The 26,995-nt window shown below is 42.8% G+C and overlaps 1 protein-coding gene across 1 annotated transcript in view; it reads left to right on the top strand.

Annotated features, from left to right (window-relative positions):
* Nucleotides 1-26,499, top strand: part of LOC147726150 (aldo-keto reductase family 1 member A1-A-like) — a 315,836-nt gene extending 289,337 nt beyond the window's left edge. The window contains exons 8-9 of the mRNA XM_086960256.1: nt 6,285-6,371; nt 26,165-26,499. Coding sequence (XP_086816382.1) covers nt 6,285-6,371; nt 26,165-26,230 — 153 coding nt within the window. The 3' untranslated portion in view covers nt 26,231-26,499. The remainder of the gene's footprint in view (nt 1-6,284; nt 6,372-26,164) is intronic.
* Nucleotides 26,500-26,995: the final 496 nt, after the last annotated feature.

Here is a 26,995-nt window from a genome sequence, read left to right as displayed (position 1 = left end):
CCCTTTATTACTGTTTGAAGTGCTGCATAAAACATTTACACATTTTCTCTAAGTGAAGACTGACTGCTTTTGTGCCAAACTACTAGTGGGTTAAGCACAGGTTAGTGATTTTTTGTGGTTCACCCTGACTGAGACTGTGGCCTTTGCTTGAGTAGTATTTCACACCCCCCCTCAACCTATAACCCACTGTCTCACAGTAATGTTTCTAATTGTTTATTGTTTTATTGCATATGACTTTAAAGAGTACAAAAACCCTAAACACAAAGAAGTGTGAACTTACATGTATTACTTTAATAAATGAGGAGATATACAAGTTGCAACTAAACAGTATTCTTGGATAACTATCAATAAAATGACAAAAACATACATATGGATAAATAGAAATGGAAAAAATAAATATCATAAAACCAGGAACTCTATGCTCCATTTCCCCCTTTTGTATTTTGACACAAAGTTATCACTATTTATCAGCAGTATTGAGGGTGACTTTAGGACTGAAAAGCAATGAACTTTCGTGCTAAGCTACCATGGCTGTGGAAAGCCATGAGGACAGGCTCATCAGAGACAAAACTAATACCATTTCTGACGAAGTAATAGTGTTCAGACGATTATCAACACGCATTCGGTGTAACACTTCCTGTTCGTGGGCCCGTCTATAGGAAAAGGTTAAATTGTGCCTGGGTAGAATTGTCAGGAGACACACAGCACAGCTGCCCTTGGTATGGCTCTGCTCACAGCCACAGCTGCAATATACTCTCTAAACTATTTTTAGAAAAATAAACCTCATGACTCCGATATAATATGGGATAAAAAGTATGGAAATTATATTGCAGACCAACTTTTCTGCCTTTTCCTAAGCATCATCTACGCAAAATAATACATAAATATATAAACTCTAAGCATCCTATCAAAGCACATGATAAACGTAAGGCACGTTGTTGCACAATAATGAAATAAATGCATCAGCTATTCCAAATGAATAATGACTTGGTTGCTCATTGGGGCTTTAGTTCATAAGTAAAAGCGCAAAAAGGCGGCAGCCTCTAATAGTTAGTAACTGCAAATTTCTCTCGTAGGACTCTGATTCTGAAGAGCATATTAAATTCCAGTTCCTGCACAAACAGAAATGTGCCTAGTGATAGGAATTCTGAGTCCTAGGATAATTTGAGTTCCTGTAACGAATTTCAGCACGTTTCTCACAAAATCTATCGCAGGTAAAAAAAAACTGATAAGAACGAAATAAATGAAGATTTAATTTTGAGAAGTATTGAGTCAACGTGTCATGCCTTCTTCAGGGAGGAACGTCAAAATGGAAGTTTTTTACGAATCCAGTAGATTTCGGACCCCAATGCTGTGGCACTTACTGGGTGGAGTACAAACTACCCCTAATTCCAACTAACTCATAAACTGAGGCTCACAATTTTTCAGCCACGACAACCATCCATATATGTTTGAAAACAAACCTTCCACACCCAAAAGATCTATTTACCAGCCATCTTCTGCTCTCCACCCTAAAGATTCAGTCACCAATACGTTTTGGCCAGGGCCTACCATGCTGGGCCTGAACAACGAGCACAACATGAAACACCACATGTAGAAAACACACAAAATCACCTAGCAAACCCAACATCTCCTCGCACCCCTTTGACAGGCAACCCTTGCACAATAATTACCAGCAACACGTTCCTCTCGGACTCCCTCATTGCTCCCCCACTGCTTAAAATTCACCATCATTCAAGACCATCCACCACGAACATGACTGGGACCTTTTGTCCAACATAGAGTGAGCATTCCCTCCTTTTTGGAACAAAGCCACTCTCCTCAGGTTCCAGGTTTGTGCATTATCCAATCTCACCCAGTTGCGTCTGACAATCTTCATTTTGTAAGGGCCTCGAAACGCGAACAAATCAGGTCTGACGCCACCGGGTTTAACCTCGACCCAGTCTCCCTCACCAATCACGCCATCCTTGAAGGAAGGAACTTCATTTCACACCGTTTGCTCACCACAACTCTCACACAACCAAGAACAAAACAATTTGGTACCTGGTTTCCTACCCCTTATCATCTCAAAATGCATCTATCTTGGGCTACGTTGGGTGTTGTACAATATGCCCACAACATATCCTGTACCTCACTCTAAACACTCAAACCTGCTTTACCAGCTAACTCCATGCTCCCTTTGACTTATCTATTTAGCCTTCCTACCAGACCATTCCCTTGTGGGTTGTATAATGACGTGCAGACATACTTCACACCCACACTGCCAAAAAATGTTTGCATCTCACACGAGGTGAGCTGAATGCCATTATCAGAGGCCAGTTTGACAGGGACACCATCTCTTCTAAAGATGTCCTCTAAAATGGCAATGGTGGACTTGGTATTCCATTGCTCAGAAACACCACTTCAAACCACCTAGATTTAGCATCCATTAAAACAGCAGCCAGTTTTTTTTGTTCAGGCAAAAATGCAAACGGGCCAAAAAAATCTAGGCTAACCTTATCGCAAACTGAATCCGCTTCTGACATGTGCTGCCAACTCTCCTTTCCACTGACACCTATGTTCAACCTCTTCTCTAAATTCTTGCACTCTACACACCTATCAATCCATAGCTTGACATCCAAATCCATCTTGTGCCACCAAAATTTCTCCTTCAATCTTTTCATTGTAATCGTTTTACCTATGTGGCCCTCATGTGCCAAACGCACTAACTTATACATTACAGTTACTGGGGGTACAAACCTCTCCCCGCTCACAATAAGTTTGTCTACATTCAAAGATAGTTCCTCCACCACTTTGTGATAAGGTCTGATGGCAATGGAGTATGTACTTTCCCTTTGAATGCCACCCTGTATCAGTTTAGTCACTGCCTTGAGCTCCTCATCTTTATTCATGGTTTCCATCCACTTCGCTCTGTAAACAGCACAATGCAAGTTCCCCACCACATCTTCCACATTACCTCTTCAGTAACCAAATCTTCTCTACCCCAAGAGTATCAGACAATCTAGATAAACAATCTGCCACTTTATTCTTCCACCCTGGAAGAAACTCCACAGTGAAATCCCATTCTTGCATCTTTACCGCCAACCTAGCTAATCATCCAGAACAATTCTTGGTCCCATTCAGTCCCAGAAATTTAAGCAAAGGTTTATGATCAGTCATTAAGATCACCTTCAACCCCCAAATAAACGTACAAAAATGTTCAGTGGCCCATGCGGCAGCTAAGGCCTTCCACTCAACGGCAGAGTAATTCCTTTCAGTATCTGTCAATGAACGGGATGCAAAAGCCACAGTCCTCTCCACTTTTCCATGAAACTGAGATAAGATGGCACCAGAACCAACAGCACTGGCATCTACCATTAGTACTGTCTTCAGATTTCAATGAAAAGGAGCCAGTATGTTGGCATTCAATATTTCATCTTTGATTTGCTCAAAATCCTTTTGCTGTGAACTTGCCTATTCAAATCTCCTGCCCTTCCTAAGCAACTTCCCTCAATAGTTCAGACTTACTCACAAAATCCCTAACAAACAGAACGATATTCCACCATACCTATGAACTAGCGCAACTTGTCCTTGTCATCAGGCATATCTGCGTTAACTAGGTCGCTCACCAGATTCAGATTTGGTCTCGCTCCTTCACCTGAAATAGGATACCCTAAATATTCCACCTCATGTTCCAAAAATATACACTTCTCTTTAAGTAAGGTAAGCCCAGCATCCAACAATCTAGTCTAGTCTAGTCAATATGTAGTCTTGAAAAAATATGACAGTGCTGACACCAGACAACACATTAGAGATGAGTCTTTGGAACACGCTAACCACTGAGGACAAGCCAAAAGTCAATCTGTTGAACTGCAAAACCCACTCAGTGGTGACAAAACCTGTTAAATGCTTCGAATCTGGGTGTAACATGCCCTGAAGATAGGCGCTTTTGAGATCCAATTTGGTAAAAACTTTCCACCTTCTAACAAAAAAACGAATTCACTGACATTATGCAAGGGAAAACAATCCATGACAAAACACTGGTTCAAGCTGCAAAGGTCAACACATATTCTCAAAGACCCATCAGCCTTCTTCGTGATCACAGCTGGAGATAACCACTGAGTGGGCTCTTTCGGTTCAATGCCACTGACCATCTGATCAATTATTCCCTTGACTTCCTGCCTTATTGCAACTGGAACCTTCCTAGCTACATGCCTCTCTGGAATAGCATCCTTCTTCAATACTATTCTATGTATGTAATCCCTGGCCACACCCAACTTGTTCTAAAAAACTGGTGCAAACTGTTCAAGCAGACCACGCACATCGCCATCATACACAACCATCACCTGTTCCGCCGCTGGTGGATTCACCACTATGTTCAGATCATACTGATGGAACCAACCTAGTAGAGGTGCCCCCTCACTGGTTTTATAAACTTTCCAAGGAGTGTGGTGATCCCAAAACTCAATCCTTGCAATGTCACTCCAATACTAGCTCCCTGGTATCCGCTCAACACAACATCCGTGAAATTCAACACTGTACCTGGCCATACCACATCATACACCTATGGTACATAATGAACCATAATCAACCATCAAAGCCATCCACCCAGAAGTTGGCCTTAGGACGTGATCTTTTGGATTCCTTTGGATTCAACATCTTCATTTTCTTCTGAGTTTATCATAAGAACTCTGTGATCCATGACTTCTCCTGAGTACTCAATTGAAGCAATGCTTTTGTTGGTCGCCCTGCACAAACGGGCAAAGTGACCCTTCCGTCCGCAACTGCAACAGTCTTTGCCAATTGCAAAGTGAGACTTTGAGTTCCCTAAGTGAAAATTACTGCACATCTGCAACAAAATTATGTAGTAGATTTGTTCTGTACAGGAAAAGAGCCGGTGGACCCCGTGGGTCTCGAAATTCCACTTTTGTCAAAAGTCGCCGGTGAAATGCCTAGTTAATTTTTTACTAGTGCTACTTACCTCAAATCAATATCAAATTTGGCTACCTCAGTGGTACTGCTACCAGTCAACTTCTGCATTTCCTTCATACATTTGTCTGATTCTTCCACCACTTTGGCAATTTTGATGGCATCCTTTAAAGATGAGTTACTAGCTGCCCAAAGACAATCTTGCATCTTCTTATTATTGCACTGAACAATTAATTGATCCCCAATAAGTTCTTCTGTCATGGGCCCAGTTTTGCACCTCACTCTAGTTACTAATTCATCCTCTGAATCATTGAGCCTCTGCAGCTGAGTGTCCAATTTGTGGCGTTGGATGACAATATTCAAAGTCTTGGCAAAACGCGTTTGCAGGTGCAACTTTGCTTCTATGTAAACATCCTCCATTACAGCACCATTTTTCTCATAGGCCCCCAGTGCCCAGACATCCAATTAATAAAGCTCTCTTCCAGAGTGGTGAAAAATGTGATCCTCCTAATGCCACCAAATAGTTCTCAAAAGTTTCCACCCAGTCTTCCCCTTTGTTTCTTTTTTTTCATTTTAAACAACAGGGGGGGGAATGAAATGGCCAACCTTAATGGGTAAATATCTAAAGGAGAGCACGAGGTGCAAGAAATAGAATAGAAAACTGCTCCACTGTGGCCGATGATAAGTTAGATAAACCAGGACTGGGAGGCGAGGGCTTAGAAGGATCAGCCTCACCACTGAAGGAGAAGAAACTGTAGAACTAGAATTCAAGGATCTGGTGAATTTTGCATTCTTAGCGAGAAAACAAATCAGATAGGTGTAAGCACAAAATTTGGCTTGGGAAGCCCTTAGAAGAAAGGGAAAAGTGTAATAAGTATGTAAGGTTAGTACAATCAATACAAATAGCCCAATTTCATCAAAATGGCCTGCAACAAAAACAATTATCTAAAGCTAAAACATGCTAAATAGTCATCCTCGCATGTCAGTCACACCTCAATACAAAACATGTTGATCACTTCACACATACCTCAGTCATTGGGCTCTCAGCGCCTCACTCCATGACTCTGATATTGTCTCCCTGCCTTTAACCAGCAGCTCCAAGCATCAGATGTCATAACTTTATTCCAGTCTTTCAACTATTAATCTTAGGAGTTAGAGCAGTACATCTGCACCATAAAGGAATCCAAATGATCGGATCCTCTCCAGTAGAACACTTTAAGGGATTTCCACCTGGGGCAAAACTGGACAAAGGAAAGTGATCTAGATTTGTGTGTGTTATCCATCAGAACTCAACAGGCCTCTTATTGCTGTTTCAACATCAACTTAAATGTTGGAAATCCTTTTCCACCTTAATGATTTTATCCCTTGTTTTTCAGGTGTTTGACTTCACGCTCTCAGATGAAGATATGGAGAGCATGATGAAGTTCCACCGGGGACAGAGGCTCGTTGTTCCAAAGTTAGAGGTCAGTGTCATAAGAGTTACATAGAAGGATAATTTTTTTGTTTTTAAATATGTTTATTGTTTCCAGTACAAACATTACTGTGTCATAACAATGACAATGAAAAAGATGTGGCTTATTAGTCGGGTGGTTGCATGTACAGGATCCATCCACACATAAATAAACTGTACTAGAGAAAACATTACTTATACTTTACGCATTACAAACCACCATCCCAAAGAGGCCCCCCTCAAATCCCCTTCCCTGACTCCATCCATGGCTATGATTCACTTACAAAAAAGCCAATACGATAGAGAGGAGTCCTAGGGGATATTTTGAGACCTGGCGTGGACACGGCCCCAATTACTTAACTTATAAACAACAAGAATGTCCACGGGTCTGACAATAGAAAGAGAAACTACCTCTGTGACATATAATTCTAGCAAAAAAAAATTTTACAAGTTCAAAAAATCAGCAACATCCTCAAAGTTAAGGAAAACCCATCAGTCACCACTCGATACCGCCCTGGTCATCATCTGGGACTCCTTATGGTATTACCATCGTGTGACATGAATGATGATACTGTTGACCTGATGACAGTGTCCTACATCCAATAATGTTGCACTAGATGTACTTCTACATGTTGGCTGGTAGAGAAGAGTGATGAGAAAAGAAATTGCAGTGCGCGAAAAGAAGTTGTAAACGAAAAGTGATTTAAAATTGGGTAGATGAGAGAAACACTATGTTTTATTATTTTCACTCAAATACCCAAGATTAAAAACAGAGCAACATAAAGCAGTTCTAACAAATATCTGCCAAAGTTAGTGTTCTTAGGTCGACATGTTTCAGCAATATCAATGGACCCCTTTGTCCGTGCCTTCCTGAGGACCTCATGAAATGTAATTGCTACTGCAATATGTGACAAATACAAAAATGTGAATAAAATGAAAAAATATCACCTGGATTTTAAGGTGTATATCCGTATCCTTCTGCACATGGGTTATTAGACTACTGGAATGGATATCAAATGTATTGTTACTGATTAGCAGGTAATCTGTCAAAGAGGTAGAAACAAAATCATAGGTGTCTCTAAAAGTAAACATCCCAAGACGGCTATAGTGCCCTACATTAACGTGACTCATCATGAAATTTGTAAATTAAATCCATCATGTAATACTCTTTACATAAATGCATTGGTATCCCCGCTTACCTATTTTGCAGGAGGATCAGGCCTCACCTCACCTGGCTACGGCTCAGGGAGAGGAACACCGCTCTATAAAAATCAAGGAAAACAAAACATAAGACAAAATCGAATGTCCTGCTATCTCTGATAGGCTTGGGCAAATCCAAATATATAATTCACAAAAAATCCTTTATCACATATTATAAGGGATTAGCTCTGTGGCCAGTTACTATCCCCATATCTTTTCAGTACATTTGTGTCACCATACGTGACTCAATAACACATGAGGCATGAGACCCACACATGTTAATTCACAACTCACTTAGATTGTTTGTAAATGGTCTAGTATGCTGTTATCATTAAAATCTCTGCATGCTTTCAATATAAAATTTTGTGTCTTAATCATCCACTGAAGCTCTTTATTCAATATTCTAATCTGTGGTGATGGGTGCTAAAAGAAGGGGAGAGCCGTAGATAAGACACACAGCACTAGAAAGGTTTACTCTTCAGTACGATACTGCTCAGCACGTCCATAGTTCATAGATCGCACAAACCCCGCAGCAGTAACCCTTTGGGATACTACAAAAAGTAACGCTTGCCGAGCATTGTGGAAAGTACTAGAATAACCATATGCATGCTCCTCACCTGTCCGTCGGTACTCCTTGCTGGCTTCCAAGCCGACTCGGGGAGGTACCGGGCAGCGTTCGTGAGTTCTCTTTATCCCCGCCATGTCCTGCAATGCAGTTCCACGTCTCGTGATGTATGGGTGACTGAGTGTGTTTGGCTGTGTCGGTGAGTGAATGGATGTGTCAGTGGTATATGGGTGAGTAACTGCATATGTGGAAGGCAGTTTAGGTGGATGTTGGAGTATATGAGTGACTGTATGTGTGTATATGTAAGTAAGTGATTGTGAGAGTGCTTGTGTCACTAACAGTATAGGTGAGTATGTGTTAGTATCTGTATGAATAAGTGAGTGGATGTTTATATAACTGTATAGGTGAGTAAGTGGCTGTGTGATTGACTATTGGTGACTGAGTAGGTGTGTGAGTAGCTCTGTGGGTGACTTACTGTGGGAGTGGCTGCATGGGTGTATGAGTGAAAATATCAGTGGCTGTTTTAGTGGGTGAGTTGGTGTATGAGTGGCTGTATGGGTGACTGAGTTGATGTGTGTGTAGACCTATGAATTAGTGAGTGGGTGTATAAGTACTAGTATGGGTATGTTGATGGTTTTGAGAATGGTACTGTGGAAGTTGGATTGGGTGTATGAAAGGTTATATTGTGGTGTGAATGGGTGCATTAGAGATACTGTTTAAAGTCATATCTTTGTAGGGAGTTTGCATAAAACCAAACATGTAAACTGATTTTGCGTTTTCGCGGTGATGCTGGAAGTCGCGATGACCACCACTTTCAAAACTTACAACTGCAAAATGGATTATGACCAACACACTAAACACATAACTATCTAAACGAATCTATACTAGCATTTATAACTCCCTTAATATCTCTATAACACTGAGCATAACTTTTTCAGTGTAATCTATGAATGCATGCATCACTGTATCACTAAATGTCTCATTCACTGTATAAGTGTTTTACATGATCTGTGAGTACTGCATCAGTACATCTGAGTGAGTGCATCAGTGTCATAATGGGTCTGTGATTGGTTGTGTAAGTCTCTCACTCAATCTGTGAGTGGGTGCATGAGTGCCTTTGTAAATTAGTAAGTAAGTATAGCACTATCTGACTGGATCTGTAAGTGGATCCATGAGTATCTAAGTGGGAACCTGAAGAGGTTTGCGAGTAGGTGTATGAGTGTCTCAGTGGATCTATGAGCGGGTGTATGAATGTCTCAGTGGGTCTGTGAAAACATTTGTGAGTGTGTGAGTGGGTCTGTAATTCGGTGTGTGAGTCTCTGAATGGGTGTTACATGGGTATGTCACTCTACGAGTTAGTCTGGAAGTGGGTACATAAGTACCTGAATGGGTATGTGAGTGGCTGCATCAGTATCTGAGTGGGTATGTGACTGGATGTATGTGTGTGTGAGTGGATATGTGAATGGCTGTATAAGTGTCTGAGTGAGTTTGAACATGCGTCTGTGACAGTGACCGGCGAGTGTGTACAAATATATATATGTTTTTATATTTTTCCCAATATTCGCAATGACTTCGGTAGAGGCAATGTCCCAGCGTTGGTACACGTGGGACGCGCTGGCGGTCACGGCGTCATCGCGAATATCGCATGTGATGAAAAAAATCAATTTTGGTCACAACTTGTGTCACTAACACACCTATTTCTCAAACATGGGGTCTTAGTATCTCCACCCTGACCCCTTATGTTAGCTTTCTCACAAATGATCAGCACTGGGAACCATTCCCTGATGATAAAATGGCTAATCAGATCATTACTGTTGGCAAGTGCATTCGCGATTCATTGCTAAATCGTCACGAAATATAAACGGCCAGAGATACATCTATAACTTTCGGCTTAAATTTCTCAAAAACTACAGGACAGATTTGCACCAAATAACAAAAAGCACAATCTGCGTAACAACATCTACCTTAATGGCAAGATTGGTGTGATTCGTCGAGCGGTTCGGGCTGTAGGCACAACAACGCGTTCCTATTGGAATCAACATTACAAATGCACCCTTTTTTCAGGCCCCTATTTCTCGGTCTCCACTGCACAGATAACCCCCCCCCCCCCCAACCTTCCATGACACACAGAACCTAGTTTGACACTGATTTTAGAACATTTCATGAAGATTGGTCAAACGACGTTATAGGCAAGTAAAAAAAAAAAGAGCTATGTATATGAGCAAAATCCCTATTTTGTTTTTTATACAGTTCTAGTCAGAATTTCGGTAGATAAAGCCTTTTTTGCTAAGCGAATAATGTTGTTGACATTTGATGACTCTTCATGAAATTGTCCATAAAAATGTTCATCCATTTCATCTCCTTACTGGAAAGAGGGCCAAGAAAAAAAGAGATGGTCCCCCAAATGTTAATTTGACCTTGTTAAACCCAATAGGAAATTTTGGGAGGCAATATAGAAAAAACAGCTGAATGGAATAAGAACATATTTGCCAGAAAGTTAGAACTTCAGTCAGAAAGTGTGCTTTTTGTTATTTTGAGTAAATGCGTTCAGACATTTTTGAGAAATTCATGTTTAAAGATGTACTTAGGGTATTGACAGGGCTGACATTGAGACTGTGAGAAGAAACTGAGATAGATGGAATCAAAGTACATTATAACTTTGGACACAAAATATCCAAAAGTATTGAATACAAACAAGGATCTATATGTACAAATTTGGTGATTTATTTAATGGATCTTAGGTCTAGTTAGATCTTGCGAACACATGCGTGTATTGCTACAACTTCCTCTTCAACAAATGTAACTATCTGGAAGATTACATGAACCGATGATTGTCCTACCAGCACATTATTCACTTACACTCAGGGGTATGACACTTACACACATTTTTTAACAAAACCATGTAAACATTATTACGATTTATACTCACTAGTTCAGTTCAGTAATTCTTTTTTCGATGATTAAAAAACATCATAAAAGTACACATATATACATAGTTAAAAATAGAATTAAATTACATCTGAACAACATCTTAATTTGCGTATACAATCAGGTAAAAAGTGTATTCTTCAGTGGTCCAATCATTAGCCCTCTCCTCTTGTGTTTCTTAACCTCACTGCAATCTTAATAAAATTCATGATACAACGAAGTGTCCATGGGTCATTTGCTCTTTGCAAAAAAAGTAAAGCGGTTTTGGCATGACAAAACTTCTCTTTTTTTTATAAAATATCCACCAAAAATGTATGCCTAGGATACTTAAAAAAGGGGCACAAAAGTACAAAATGAAGGGTGTCCTGCGGAGACCGGTTGTCGCAGCCGCAGGCACCCTTCTGCTCAATTGTCAGTGTAAAACCTGGCGGATCAGCCAATATGTGGGGTAATAAATTGAGCCTAAAACGAGTCATTAAAAACCTATCCTGTGCGTTGTGCATCAAATACAGGTATGGTTCCATGCCCTCATTGTTCTTTATAAAACTGTGGGCAGCTACAGTGTCTTTGGTCATCTCCCCTTCTGCTCTACGTGTGGAAAACTGATCAGACAACATTCTTTTGATTTTCAGTTTATCAGGGTGTGAGATAGTGCTGGGGTTAATAAAAAGGTTCTTCCGGTCAATACCCTCCAAAGTAGCCTTGACATACTTTAACTATGGTATTTGTGATCCTTTAGCCCTGTGCAGACAGTCTCTCAAAATGTGTCTGCTTAGATCTGCCTCAGGGTTTACCCAGATTTTTAACCAAACCATGATGGGTCTTAACTTGACCTGGTCCTCTATGAAAGGTCTCCCCAATTCACTATGAACAATTGCAGCTGGGGTACTCTGGGGGACTTTTAAGATCCTTTGTATACATTTGTTTTCCTCCAGTTGCAATTGTTCCACGTTGACATAACCCCACAATTCTGATCCGTACATGACTTTCGAACAGCCTATCGAACTATAAAGGTTCATGACCTGTTCAGGGGACCAACGACCTAGCCTTCGGCCAAAATTTGCTATGGCCCCATTTGCGGATATTAGTTTTGTGCAGCGGTCCTCCACTAGGTATATAAATTTTAGTGCTCCGTCAAATAGCAACCCCAAGTAAGAGAAAGTGTGAACCTTTTCTAGTGTGTGGTTCCCTATTTTATATGAGAACCTCTTACAAGTTTTAGTTCCAGCCAACATCGCAAAGGACTTGTTCAGGTTCACTGATAGATCCAAGGTGTCCATAAATTTAACAACTCCATCAATTAAACATTGCAGGCCCCTCGGAGTGCGGGCAAGCAGGACCACGTCATCCGCGTATAAAAGCACCGGTATGTGGCGCGGTCCGACTCTTGGGCAATCTGTATTTAAATCAATCAAAGCCTGCTCTAGGTTGTTAATATAAGGCGAGAATAAGAAGGGGGCAAGAATGCAGCCCTGTCTCACTCCGCTTGTACAAGGGAATGGTTTTGTATTCCCCCCTCCGTGTTGTAACGAACTTTGGCTGTCGTGTCCCGATGCAACTCTCTGAGGATGTTGATCAGACCTGGATCAATTCCCAGATCCCTCATAAAGCACCATAGCTTTTTCCTGTTAACATTATCAAAAGCAGCTGCTAGGTCCATGAACCCCAGATACATAGCTTCATTGCTGTCTTTAGTATATTTTGCAACCAGCAAATAAAGGTTAAGGCATTTGTCACTTGTAGACCTCCCTGTTCTAAAGCCATACTGGATATCCGTATTGTGTGGTGATCTTCTGTCCATTCCATGAGCCGCTGCAAGATTACCCGACCCAAGATTTTGGCTGAGACATAAATCAGGGATATTGGTCTATAGCATTGCGGATTATCCCTGTTGCCCTTCTTGAAGATGAGAACAATGACTGCAGTCGACCAGGAGCGAGGTAAACCATACTGGACGGCCGCATTTAACACTCTAGTAAGAATGGGAGCCCAAAAATCTACATTGCTCAAGTACAAATCAGATGGTGAGCCATCGGGGCCTGGAGCTTTGTTACATGTTAGGCCCTGGATCCCCTGTGTTATTTCAGCTAGAGAGAACTCGATAACTGGGCCCTGTTGTTCTGCCCACCCCCTATCCAGATCTGTGTCCTGGTTGTGATTGTACAATCCCTCAAAATGTGATACCCACTGTTCCGGTAAGATGTTCGTCCCAATCTCAGGGGTGTTACTATCCTGAAAGCATGGGTTATTAACAATCCTCCAAAATTGAGTCATGTCCCTTCTTTCTCCCGCCTCTCTTAGGTCTGCCCATGCTTCATTTTGAAGAGTGATCTTTCTTTGTTTCAGCGCGTATTTGAATGTCTGTCTGCACTGGACTATTCTTAAATTGACCCTGGGGTTAGATTTTAACCTGGATTTTAAATCTCTCAGGGCTTGCAAGCACTTACTGTCGAACCATCTCGGTTGCATGTTTTTCCTCATGGGGGCTTTTGTCTTTAGTAGACCATCTACTAGTTTGGTCACTGACCTAAATGCCCTGACCAAGTTACTCCCCTCTATCATGGGATCTAAGCATTCGTCAATCTGTACTTTCCCTTTTACCATTAATTCTTTATAGAATGCTTCACCGTCAATTTTTGACCATCTAAGCCACCTTCCCTGGTCAGTTACCTTCAACTCACTGTCCACCTGGGGGCATGTCTTGGGTCAACCCCACTGTGTTAGTTTTAAGGTTAGGGGGTTATGGTCGCTAAAGGCACTCCAGTCAATCCCCACTGTGCTAATCCAGTTTTTTGCTTGCCTGGACGCTAATATATAATCTATATAGGAGGAACATCCTCTCCCTTTAAAAGTTGGAATAAGGGACCCATCTTCCTCCAGGCGGACCAAATCAATAGTGTGTTCCAGATCATGGGTCTTCAGGAGATTACTAAGTACTGTTCCCTCTGGGGAATGTTCAAAGTGTGGGCCCTTCTCAATGGGACGTCGGGACCAATCTGCATTCAAGGGGAACGGGGTTGGACACATATGACAGTTAAAATCACCCATTATTAGTATAGTGGTTTCTAAAGCCCCTTTTCTATGGGCTAGTTCCTGATGAAATCTATAGTCTAATTCCTTTAATGTGGGATTATTTCCTTTTGTGGTCCCTACATTATATAAGTTGAACAAAGTCAACCTTAGCCCAAAACTGGTGAAACCTAACGCCTGGATGGTGTGTGATGACCAAGTTGGACTGGTCCTAACTCCTTCCAGGTTTAGGTCTACATATAGTGATAAACCTCCAATCGCTCTTCCTGAACTAGCTTTTTGAGCTGGCACAAAGAAACATTTATACCCTGCCATATGGAGAGGGTTACTGTCAACCGCCCAGGTCTCTTGTAGGCTAATTATCTGAAACCCACTGATGTACTGTCTCCATTCATTGTTGTTAAAGTTTCCTGCCAGGCCCGCAATATTTCACGATAATATCTTTAGCTCCCCCTCCGCTTGTCTAGATTTTTATATCCCTGTCTTTGGACCCTCAGCCCTTCCTCAGAACATGGAGGTGTGATTTGTATCCCAGGGCTCTGTGTTGGTGGCAGGGCTGATACCACCCTCAACTTCTCTTCCAGCGTACTACGTGTTAGGGGGCTAGTTTGATTTTCAGCCTCATGGGGGAACTCCCTATTGGGGCTTATCAATACATGAGGTACATTACTTACAGGGGGTTGTGGCGAGACATCATTTTTAATCCCCCTCAACCCTCTTCCTGCCCGGTCCAGTAAGCTAATTTTGACGCTCTCACTCCTGATTGACTCCACTACTTGATCCGTTGATATTCGTGGTCAATCATTATCTTCTAGGGACATAAGGGGACCAAATCTGTTTGCCCAGTTAGAATCATCTTGCTCTTTTACTACAGCATCGTTCGTGGGATAGCTTCGAACCCCATTGACATTTTGGCCCATCCCCGGTCTCCCCGGATATTGCCTTGGGTCGTGGGGGGCACATTGCATGGGATAAAAATATCCCAGTGGCAACGTTCTTATGTTACTTGCTGGTTGAAAAGAGACACTAGTTAATATGTGCTCCACCAATCTGATGTCCCTGAAGTTCACAATTACGCAATTACCCACCAGGTCTTTGCTTTTCCTGCCAATCCAATTCACCCTTCTGACGTGCAAGATTTCTCCACTTTTATTCCCTGCCAGTGGTCTGTTCTTATTCAGCCAGGCTATTGTCTTGTTCTTTTGTTCGGGGTAGGACTCTCTCTGATCTGGCTTCAATTCCGGGACTCCCCCAAGTACCAGTACATAGGGGCATTCCTCAGGCGGAAGATTTATACTAGGTAGGGGATTGATTAATCTTGAGTTTGTTTCTCGACTTGGTTAGTGTGTCTCTGATGATTTGTTAATCAGCGGCTTTTTATTTTGCAATTGTGTTGTTAACATGCTAGACCCTCTATCTAGAACACTAGTACCTCCGTCCTGGCGGGGTACAGCATTCATTAGTATCAGTAAACCTAGGGATGTTGGGTCCTGTGTTGCACTTTGTAGATTACTGACAGTACAGGGAGAAAGTGTGGCAAACTGAAGGACTGGGCTAGTGTCAGATGTGGAAATACTACCTATAGCACTGGGGTTCACAGGGCTGCCCAGTGTCCTTCCCCTCTTGTGTAAGTCATTTATAATTGTGCCCAATCTGCTGGCTAGTGGTTTGATTTGGCTAACTATAAATAGTTTTAAAGACTGTTGTAGATCTATAACCACCTGAGCCATCCAGGTTGGGGGGTGCTAACTGTTGGGCCACTTAGACTTCAAATACCTCTTCTTCTATGTGTCTAGTTTGGGGGATAGTTGACCTTAATTTATTTTCTTAGTGCCTGGGTTCTTCTGACGTACTCTTCTTTTCTTACTGGTGGAGACTTTCTTATCTGGCAAGGATGTCACCTGGACATTACCAATAGGCAACTGTGCGCAAGAAATGTCCTGGGTGAGTGACTCAGGGCTAGTGCATGAGGAAACAACTGTTCTCTCATTAGTATTATCCTGAGATGGAATGAGAGGGTCAATTAAAAGGTGTTAATGACAGTCGTCTCTCAGTGCGCTCTATTTCGTTGGAGACTGCCCCTAGGACTTTCCGCAACATGCGATCAATCGCGGTAGGTTGTATATTAGGAGGGGGCAAGGAGTTGAGATCCTGAACAATTACCCTTAGTGTGAGGGGGCATTTGATTTTGCCTTTGCAGCACGGGTATTTGCTTTGTTAGCCGTGCTATGTTTCGTCAATCGGGTAACTACCCCAATATCTTGAATCAAACACTCACAGAAAAGCACTCTGAGTCCCGCACATTAAGACATATACCATGGACCAGGGTCCCCCTCTAGCCCTCCTCGTTTTGCTTACAGTTTTTGAGGGTCCAGTGTTCAGTTCAGTAATCCTTCTGCTACTCCTTCTCGAGTCACCAGTTAATATCACTCCAACCAAGATGAAAAGTCCAGAACCTAAGGGCAAAAGGGAGTGGCCCAGCCCAGCCTCCTCCGGCCTCTGACGGCCTTGGACGGTCTCACCCTTGTCCTGGGCTTCTCCCGGCGTCGCCCGCTTCCGGAAGGAGCGACTCTCCTTTCAGCGCCTCCGGGCGGAAGTGGCCTTCACCAGAGCTACCGGGCGACCTGGGAGCTGTAGTCCCCTCCAAGGCGGCCACGCGGTGAAACTGTCCGCGGCAGCGCCGGAGACCCACAGCAAATGCAGACAGTCGGGGCAGGAAGGAAAATGCCCGTTGTAATGCAGGTCCCCAAAGAATGGCCAGCAGTCCCCCGCTACACCGAAGGAGCGACTCTCCTTTCAGCGCCTCGGGGCGGAAGTGGGCTTCACCAGAGCTACCGGGCAACCTGGGAGCTGTAGTCCCCTCCTCGGCGGCCGCGCGGTGAAACTGTCCGTGGCAGCGAGGGAGACCCACAGCAAGTGCAGACAGTCGGGGCAGGAAGGAAAATGCACGTTGTAATGCAGGTCCCCAAAGAATACCCACTATAATCACTATATTGTATGAGAATTAGGCCACTTGGCCAAGACATTAACCCATGTACCACCAAAAAACAAAATGTTTAATGAGGAAATATGTGATAAGGGTCTAAAACCATATATTATGTTTGCATACAGTGGTTTTAAACTGGTCCTTTCATGATACTTTAAATTGTGTTGTAAGAAGGTCTGAGATATACATTAATTCTGTGCATTATCTAATGATATCCATACATCGAAGCACTCACTTAACGAACAGGGGCCATAAGTTGCATACATCTGTATCCTTTTTATCTTGTTTATATACATTAATTTTTTTTCTCAATTAATTTGTGTACATAATTGTATGTTATTAATAGCCAAAATCTAGATACTGACTCAATTGTATTTAAATACTTAGGTCATGGATAGGCGGAAAGTCCACCTCGTATTGATACTATTATACTATGCATTTATAAACTGGTAAGCTAAGGATGACTGAGGCCTGATTTACATGTTGGTGGAGAGGGAACAAGGTCGCAATGGCGATTGGAATTCCATTCCCACCAACATAATGATCTACCGACCCAGTTTAAAGGCAGGCAGATCATAGTTTGACGACGGCGGGCACTACTCCCTCGCCACAGTGGTAAAACTACTGACAGCCTGACTGAGTAAGGGAATATCAGAGATTTGGCAGAATGTCTGCCCACCTAATTCTGATGGGTATATATACATCAGTTTTCAGTGGCTGTTACCGCCAGAAGAAAACATTTTGGGGCACTGAAGAGTGCTCAATGACCCCCTCGATATGGGAGGAGGGCAAAATGGTGAGGAGAGCATAGTTTTGTATTTTCAAAAAGAAAATCTCCCTTTGAAATTTTCTTTTTGAAAATGAAGAAAATATTTGAAGTTTGACGTACAGTTCCGTGAACTTACATTGCACTGACTTGATCTGCCCCTGAAGCCTAAAACCACCTATCTCCCTCTACTTCTTGCAGCCTGTTAACCCTAAAAACTGAATACCTTCACCTGCCACTGAAACCTAAAAACATCTTATCCCCTTACCTCTACCCACCCCTAAACCCTAAAGAAACTACCTTATTACTAGATACGTACCTTCTCCTGCTTACATTCGTTGTAAAGGCATTGCTTGTTAAAGGCATGCATTCTAATAGTTCATGCATTGCAAAGGATTTGCTGAAAAGGTAGGTTGTTGTAAACAAAATCCGTTGTAAAGGAGACATATCGTATCAAGGGCAGTGGCCACGTGTCTCCCGTCAGCCAAGCGAGCTGCACTCTGCTCAGGCACGGCTGCCAACAAGAGCGGTTACAACTGCAAGTCACTGGAGAACCATGTGATTGACAGGGTAATAGGTGAATTAATAGAAAAACAAAAACACAGAAACCATATTGAAGGAAACAAAGTCATGGATAACCTTTTTTAGGAAAGTAATTTCTAACAAAACACCAAAACATTGAAAACTGGTGGAAACATTTTAACCTCATCGATGCTGATGACGGCTACCGGCCGTCATGAGTCACGGTGGGCGTGTGCTGATGACGGACGGGAGCCGTCATGACCATGCCCGCGATAGGAATGTTCAGCACTGCGGCGGAATTCGCGCCGCAGTGATGAGGTTAATGGAAATGAATCGAAAATGTAAAGGTGCATTTAAATGAAAACAGTTTACTCGACACCATTGTACAATTATTATTTAGTGTAATTAGTAATTTAATTGAATTGAACAACGAAGCAACAGTTGTAAGATGTTTACTTTTAAATAATGTTAGAAGAAATACCTTACAGGCGTAAGGTGAGGAACCTGAGCACTCCTGTGTGCTAATAAATGGAATTTACACAATAATTTTCAAAAAAAGTTCAAAGTTTTATTCACTTTGTTCTTTCGCAAATGTAATTCATCCTTCTGAATTAGGAAATGCTCATTTGAATAAACAAAGTTTGAATTGAATGCTGTTTAGTTATTCCATAATCAATCCATGAATTGGAACTGGGTGTCCATGACTACCAAGGATCCGCCCTTATCAGCAGGGCAGATCTTGATGTTACTGTTGGTAGCCAGTTGAGTTAGAGCAATCTTTTCATTTCTTGTCAGATTTTGTTTGTGCTGTACTGTGGTCTGAATGATGATATCAAGGTCTTTGTGCACAAGTGCTTCAAACAGATCCAGAGTTTTATGGCTGACAGGAGCCACAAAAGAGCTTTTTGGGCGTAAGTTCATGATAGTATGTTCTTCAGTTGGTGTGGATGTTGCGCAAACGTTGGAAAAGAAATGTTTTAATCTTATTGTTCGCATAAACCTGTAGAAACTAACTTGAGTTTCTAAGTCGTTGGTAGTGTAAGTGGGAACAAAAGAGATGCCCTTTTGAAGGACCTTCATTTGTATAGTGGATATGTTAGGCTGAGAGATGTTGATGATTAAATTCTGTGACTCCTCGTTGATTGTGCTATAGGGCGCTGTAGCTCGGTTAAACCGCGTTCGCCTGGATTGCCGGTTGCGTCTGTGCCTCGCGATCCTACAACTTAGTCCACTTTTTATTTCTCACGTTTACTTTATTCCTAGAGCATGCGTATACTCTTTAAACACATCTCACGGGCGGTATCTTCTTCGTGTTTACAGCGTTTGGATTCTTCGCGTATACCGCGTTATACTTCTGGTAAGCTCCATAGCTGTACAGGCTAAACACGACCTTTTTAACGAGGGGATACTAAAATCACCAATGAGCACATTTTATTTTATATTCACCGCCACGCCAGTTTTTGTTCGTTGTAAAGCCGTCTTTTCTTGAAAACGCTGTTCTCATTTTTCTCATTGGCACACTATTCCAATCTTTTTTCACTCTTGAGGGTTCACAATAAAACGCTAAACCGCATGCACGCATGTTTTTCATATTCCCCAATTTTAACGCGTTATACTCACAATCCTTTACTTTTGGTGAATTCTGAGTGTACTCTACGATCAACACCCAGTTTTTCCTTTATTATTCTTGACGCACTATTTATAGCCCGGTTTTTCAAAACCTGTTCGCTCTTTACCTTTCCCCTACGTCACAGTTTCACCTGCTAGTAGTAGACTCAATCACCATTTCACCTTCATTCATCCGTCTATTTGCTCTTCACTCGGGACCTGATTAGTAACTTTGGATTCTCCTCCTCTTTCCTAGAACACTTTGAACCCCTGAAGAAGAGCTATCTAGCTCGAAATGCATCGGGATGTTCATATTTACAACTTTACTGCATTGAACTGTTCCAATTCATGGATTGATTATGGAATAACTAAACAGCATTCAATTCAAACTTTGTTTATTCAAATGAGCATGTTCTAATTCAGAAGGATGAATTACATTTGCGAAAGAACAAAGTGAATAAAACTTTGAACTTTTTTTGAAAATTATTGTGTAAATTCCATTTATTAGCACACAGGAGTGCTCAGGTTCCTCACCTTACTCCTGTAAGGTATTTCTTCTGACATTGACACTCTGCCCCTCCCGGACAGAAAGGGGTTGACCCTGAGCACCCTAAAGGATTGAACCACACCTATTCATCGTTTAATATCCTTTCATTACCAAGGAGTGCAGCGGACTTCATCTTTTTCATACTTTTAAATAATGGCACTAGAAATAGAACTCCAGACCTATTTATTGTAAAAGGGCCACAAAGGTTAACGTTCACTTGCAGCACCCACAAATTTAGAAGACAGTGCAGGCATATCCCCAACAATTTGCCCATTGATAGTGCGTGCATTTCCAGAAAACTTTCTCTTAGTAAATTTTCTCTCCGCTGTAGATGTACCCTTCTGTAGTTAGCAGTGTACCATGCTGGAAGCTAACTTATTTTACTTCCATTTCTTTTCAGAATTTCTGGCATTGGAACAGAACACAAAATATATATAGGGTCTATTCTGTTTAATGCAGGGAAAGGAACACTACATTTAGAGCACATGGCACAGGAAATCCCTCTTAATGGGAGGAAAAGGAACACTACATTTAGAGCACATGGCACAGGAAATCCCTCTAGTGCGGGCACCAGAGGGATTTCCTCTTTGCAAAACACCCTCGGGAGCTGTCTTCCCCAGCTCCTGAGGCTGTTCTGATCACTTCTCTGAAATGACGGTCAGCGCGCACATCACGCTGATGTAATTTCGGAGAAACAGTTTCAGTTTCACTGCCTTGGTGCTCATGGGGCTATCACAGCCCCCTGAACACCGAGGCAGATGAGAGAGGCATCTTTAGAAAGAGGAGAATCTCCCTAGTAGATCCCTGCTTGGGGATTGCCTCTGTAGGGCGATCCCCAAGCAGGGATCCACCCACTACACACCAGGGAGTAGGGAGGAGCACCTTAGGCAGGGGCTTTTGCTCCTCTCATTATTTTGGGCATAAACAGTCTTTCTGCCCCCCCAGCCCCCCCCCTCCCCCTTGGAGGCAGATGGGGGCAATAGCTGCCAATCTGCAATCCGGGGGAGTGGGGGGCAGAAAGCGCACTAGCCACCAGGGATTTTTTGTTGTTGGCAGATTTGGGGTTGGGGACTGCCCGAGATGGGCATGCCAATGCCCCCCCCCCCAAAATTCCACAGTATTTCTGCAATAGCCCCTGATCTGCCGCCCGGGGGTAGAAAGCCCACTAGGCGCCAGGGATCGTTTTTCTTTTATATGTAGGGGTGGGGGCTGCCCAAAATGGGTATGCCAATGCCCCAATCCCCCCAAAAAATTTGCCACAGTCTTTCTTCCTCCCCCGGGCAATAGTCCCGAATCTGCCCGCCGGGGGCAGAAAGCCCACTAGGCCCCAGGGAATCGTTTTTTTTTTATATGTAGGGGCTGCCGAGACTGGGCATGCTAATGCCCCCACCGCCAAAAAAGGCTTTTGCCCACCCCCCCGGGAAAGCAGATCGGGGCACTGGGACAGAAAGCCCACTAGGCACCAGGAATATGTTTACGGGTATCCCAATGAGAAACCCCATAGGCAAGGGTCACTCCATTTTTTTAGGCACACCTTTTGGCCATTTCAGTGATATTTTTATTCTCATCTGCACCTAAGCGGAGGCAGAAAACCTCTAGAAACGAGGGAGAGTTTTTGAGTGTGTAAACTGGAGTTTGGCTGGCGATCTGCGTGCACTGATTTTGGCTGGCATTTTGCTGGCGATGTGTGTGGACCTGCACTGGCTAATGGTGTGGGTGGACTCGGCTTGATAACTGTGTGTGTAGATTGGCGCTTGCCTGGTGATGTGCATGGAGTGGCGCTTAGCTGGTGGTATGCGTGGACCGGTGTTTAGCTGGCTGTGTGCATGGATGGTGCTTGTCTGCAGGGTCGAACTGGTATTAGCGGGCACCAGGTGTTTCCCCAGCAGGCCAGGGGGTGGGCGGTGGTTTTCTGGCCGTGGAGGGACGTTTTGTCAATCCGGGTCGGTTTTGCAGCAGTGCTGCAATATCGTCCCACTGTAACAAAAGCGGTAGTGGTGCTTTTTACTAGCATGCCCCCTCCCCTCCCAGGGTTGGTTGAGCAGCAATCTACTAGGAATGGTTGCTGTTACCAGTCCGCCGTGCTTGGCTGGCAGAATGCGGAGATGACACTTGGCTGGCGGTGTGTATGGGTAGTGTTTGGCTGACTGGATGGCATTTAACTGGTGTTATACCTGGATGGCACTTGGCTGGCGGTGTGCATGGATGGTGCTTGGCTGGCAAGTGCGTGGATGGATAGCGCTTGGCTGGCGGTGTGCTTGGATGGCGTTTGGCTGGCGGTGCGCGTAGATGGTCGTGTGCATGTTGTGAACACTGCCAGCACTCTTGGCTGGCAGTGTGGCTTGCAGGGATCCCCCAGCTTTTTCTTACCCAGAATCCCCCGCAAACCTCAAATTTACTTACAACTCACATTTCTGTGTGGGTAAGTTGTAGGATCACCGCGCAGACACAAATTTCCTACAACCCAGCATTCCCCCCGGTCTACCGAGAAAAATGATATCTCATTTGTAGCGGCAGCCTAAAAATTTGTAAATAAACCACCCTTTTGGACCCTCTTTGGGCCACCCTCAATCATTACACGTATTTAGCCCTTCCATGTCATATGCACTTGGCCCATCCACACAAGAAAGTTATCATTTTTATTGGGTGACTGAGGTGAACGCTGAGTGGTAGGAAATTTGTCCAATGCGGTGATCCCACAACTTTCCCACACAGATATTCAAGAAAAAATTTGACTTTTTAGCAAAATGTGTGGTTTGCAGCGTATTCTTGAAAGGAAATTATTGGAGATCAACACAAGCCATCCCTCCCTTGACTCCCATGGGTGTCTAGTTTTCAGAAATTTCTGGTTTTTTTATGTTCCTCTAGTGTCTCAAACCCGAGACTAAAAACACAGGTGCTCACCTATCATAAAACGACTGGTTTTTCACGGGGGTCACCTGTGTTTTTGGTACCAGGCTCAGCTGCCATCTAGGGAAACCTCCCAAGTCCAGACATTTCTGAAAACTAGACACCCAGGGTAGTCCAAGCAGGTATGACTTGCATGGATCTCCCAACATTTTCCTACCCAGAATCTCCTGCAAACTTAAATTTAGCTGGAAAAAATAAAATCACATTTTCCTCACTTTTCTTTGTGGGAAAGTTGTGGGATCACCGGGCCGCCGTAAATTTCCTACCACCCTTGAATCCTCCAGGTCTCCCGATAAAAATGGTACCTCACTTGTGTGGTTAGCCATAGTGGCCGCAACAGGAAATGGCCCAAACCGTACTGTGGAGACTTCCAAATAGCCTATCATAAAACTACCTGGTTTTGCGTGGGGGAGAGTAGCGGGGGTCACGTGGGTATTTGGCCCCGGGCATAGCGGCCATCTAGGGAAACCTACCAAACCCACACATTTCTGAAAACTAGACAGCTGGGGTTGTCCAGGGAATATGGCTTGCATGGCACCCCACCCCCCCCCCCCGTCCCCGCCACCCCACCCCCACACCCTAACGTTTTCCTGTCTAGAATCCCTTGCAAACCTCATATTTTGCAGAAAAAATCTAATATTTCAAAACTTTGTGTGGGAAAGTTGTGGGATCACCGGGCTGACACAAGTTTCCTACCACCCAGCATTCCCCCAGGTCTCCCGATATAAATGGTACCTAACTCGTGTGGGTAGGCCAAGCGTCAGTTTTTTTTCAACTAAATTTTCAATTTGTCTTATTTTCAACTGTTAGTTTCTATTAAAACAACGTACAGGATCTACACAAATGACCCCTTGCTGAATTCAGAATTTTGTTTACTTTTCAGAAATGATTAGCTTTCTGGGATCCATTATTGCTTTCAAACCCATTTCTACCTCTAACTGGTTGAAAGCACAAAAAGTAGCAAAAATAGGCTTTGTCCAAGTAAAATGCCAAAACTGTGAAAACAATTTTTGTTTTCTGACAAAAGTCTACCTGTCCCTGAAAGCTGGGAATCTGGTGATTTCAGCACCAGAAATCCTTTGTTGATACCATTTGCAGGGAAAAAACAGATGCTTTCTTCTGCAGCACATTTTTCCAACAACATTTAGTTATTATCCGGCTAATTTCTGGGTCCCCTCCTGGGGAATCCACAATTCCTGGGTACCTTAAAAATCCCCATGATGTTGGAAGAAATGGACGTAAATTTTGCATGGTTACCTTATGTGGACAAAAAGTTACTGGGGCCTAAGCATGAACTACCCCAAAAAGCCAAAAAAAAGGCTTAGCACGGGGGGAAAGGCCTAGTAGTGAAAGGGTTAAATTGTAACAATGAAAATGTAGTTAGTGGAAAACATTTTCCATTCAGTCACATGCAACCGATTGACAGAGTATATAGCCTACATAGCAAAGACTCCAGCTCAACCACACAGACCGGACACCACACTCCAACTAGATGTTGTAACACCTAAAATGCCCACTATTTCTCCTGTTGCAACCTAAGAGATGCAAGACTGTTCCAGCTGTAATGTTTTTATCTTTTTTAACGGGTCCCACCCTCCAGGAGTACATCCAGGCTGCCCTCCCTCACTCGCCTCCGAGTTCAGGCTAAAGGGGAGCTTCCTGACATTTTAGTGAACTTGCAACAGAATATTGTGAAGACTTGTTACAAGTGGTGTAGTGGACCTCCTACTTAAGCAGCCTAAGGGAGTACTGACACTGGGCACCATAGGCTGGTCAACAGGGTCTCTTAAATTTTTAATGAGTTGTTTATGAACTTCCTCTCTCTTCAGTTCTAATCAATATTACTGCTGGGAATACCATGACAGACGAGCAAGTGGGGGTGGGTTGACATGAACAGCAAACAAAAAGAGAAAGACATATTATGAGAACAGGAGAAAGACCAACATAGTGACAAATGGAACAAGTGGGCATGACAGAGAAAACATAATAAAGCAAAGTCAGGCTGAAAGAGAAAAGATGGGTAGATAGGAAGAAAGAAGAAAGAATTGGAGGAGGGAGGGTAAAAGAATGAAGGAAAAAGATTAAGGAATTAAGGAAGAAAGAGGGAAGGTGGGTTGGAATGATCAATAGATGGAAGGGTGAAAAGATGGGTAGATTACTGAATGAACTGATAGATGAAAAGATAACTGGATGAAAGGATGAAAGGATGAAGACTAGACAGATGGGGAAAGGTTAAAGGATGAATGTCTGCATACATGGATATATTGATGTGTGGATCTGTGAAAGGATTTCTGTATATATGGAAAGGTGAAAGGACGGATGGGAATGTGAAGGGATGGGAAGATGAATAGATGGAAGCTCAATGGCATAGATGGAGAGCTAGAAGGGAACTCCCCTACGGAAGGCCGGTTTGCGCACTTCTCGTGCTTTTTGGTTATCAGAAGTATGGTTCAGGTATGGAAATTCAATTTTTCTGGATACTCCCTTGCTCATCCAAGACTTTCCTACTTTGCCATGACTTTCCTCATCCGAGGAGACCCGGCCTAACACTACACTGCTCTACCTTGAGCCTTAAGTTGAATTAAGAGCCCATTCCTGCGTTTTCACAAAATAAATTGCTGCTGATTACGCAGGGATCCTACGATGAAAAACAATTATCTAAACTGTAGCAATACATAACACTTCACAACTGTGTCAGAATTATAGAACTCCGCTTCTGATCATCTTTTTTCATTTTCACACAGGTGGACGGCAAGCAACTTTGGAGAGACGTGGGCCACCCTCACTTCCCGTTCCTTGCCCCTTATTAAGCTGCAATAGATGGGAACGAAGACTTACTTCCTCAGCAAGCAATAAGTCCAGCAGACCAAGACATGCCAAAGGAATCTTCATTTGTTTTTTTCCATTCTTTACAAAAGACCATGCAAATGTAGTTATATTTATAACAATGATTATTGCTTATATAAAATACTACTTCTGATTTACATTGTGTTGTTCAGAAAGATCGACCAGAGAAATGTTGTTTTTAAGTCAATCAGTGCTTGGCATTTAAATAAAATGTGGCCCACATCTTGCACCATTGAAGTGTGCACATTGCTTTTTCTCATTGTAAAGAATAGAAGACCAAAAACCTTCAACCATTAAAAAAGAAAAAGCATGCATTCTAAAATAATAAACAGTCTTGCAGGTCCTTCAATAGTCATTTTCAGGAAACGGCTAGGAGTGCAAAATTCAACATTCCCTTGGGAGCCTTGTAATTTTATGGCTCTCTTTTAAGAGTACTGAAAGATATGATGCGAGACCACTCTGTCCCACCTAGGACAGTTCTAAGAGAGTTCTTTGCTCCACCAAGGATAGTTTTAAGATAGTTCTTACTTCCAAGTAGGATCATCCCAAAAATATTTCTTTCTTCCACCTAAGATAAGATAGTTCTTTGTTTTACTTAGGATAGTTCTAAGCACAGATATTTACCAGAAAACTGAGCCAATTGTGTAAATTGGGAATGTCGATCGATCCCTTCGATGGATATGTCCATTAACAAATGAAGGTGAAGGACGTCATAGGAGGCCTTTTTC

Source organism: Lissotriton vulgaris, chromosome 3_1 (genome assembly GCF_964263255.1).
Source record: "Lissotriton vulgaris chromosome 3_1, aLisVul1.2, whole genome shotgun sequence".
Lineage (NCBI taxonomy): Eukaryota > Metazoa > Chordata > Amphibia > Caudata > Salamandridae > Lissotriton > Lissotriton vulgaris.
Note: the sequence above shows the minus strand (reverse complement) of the source record. Positions and strands in the feature narration are given on the sequence as shown.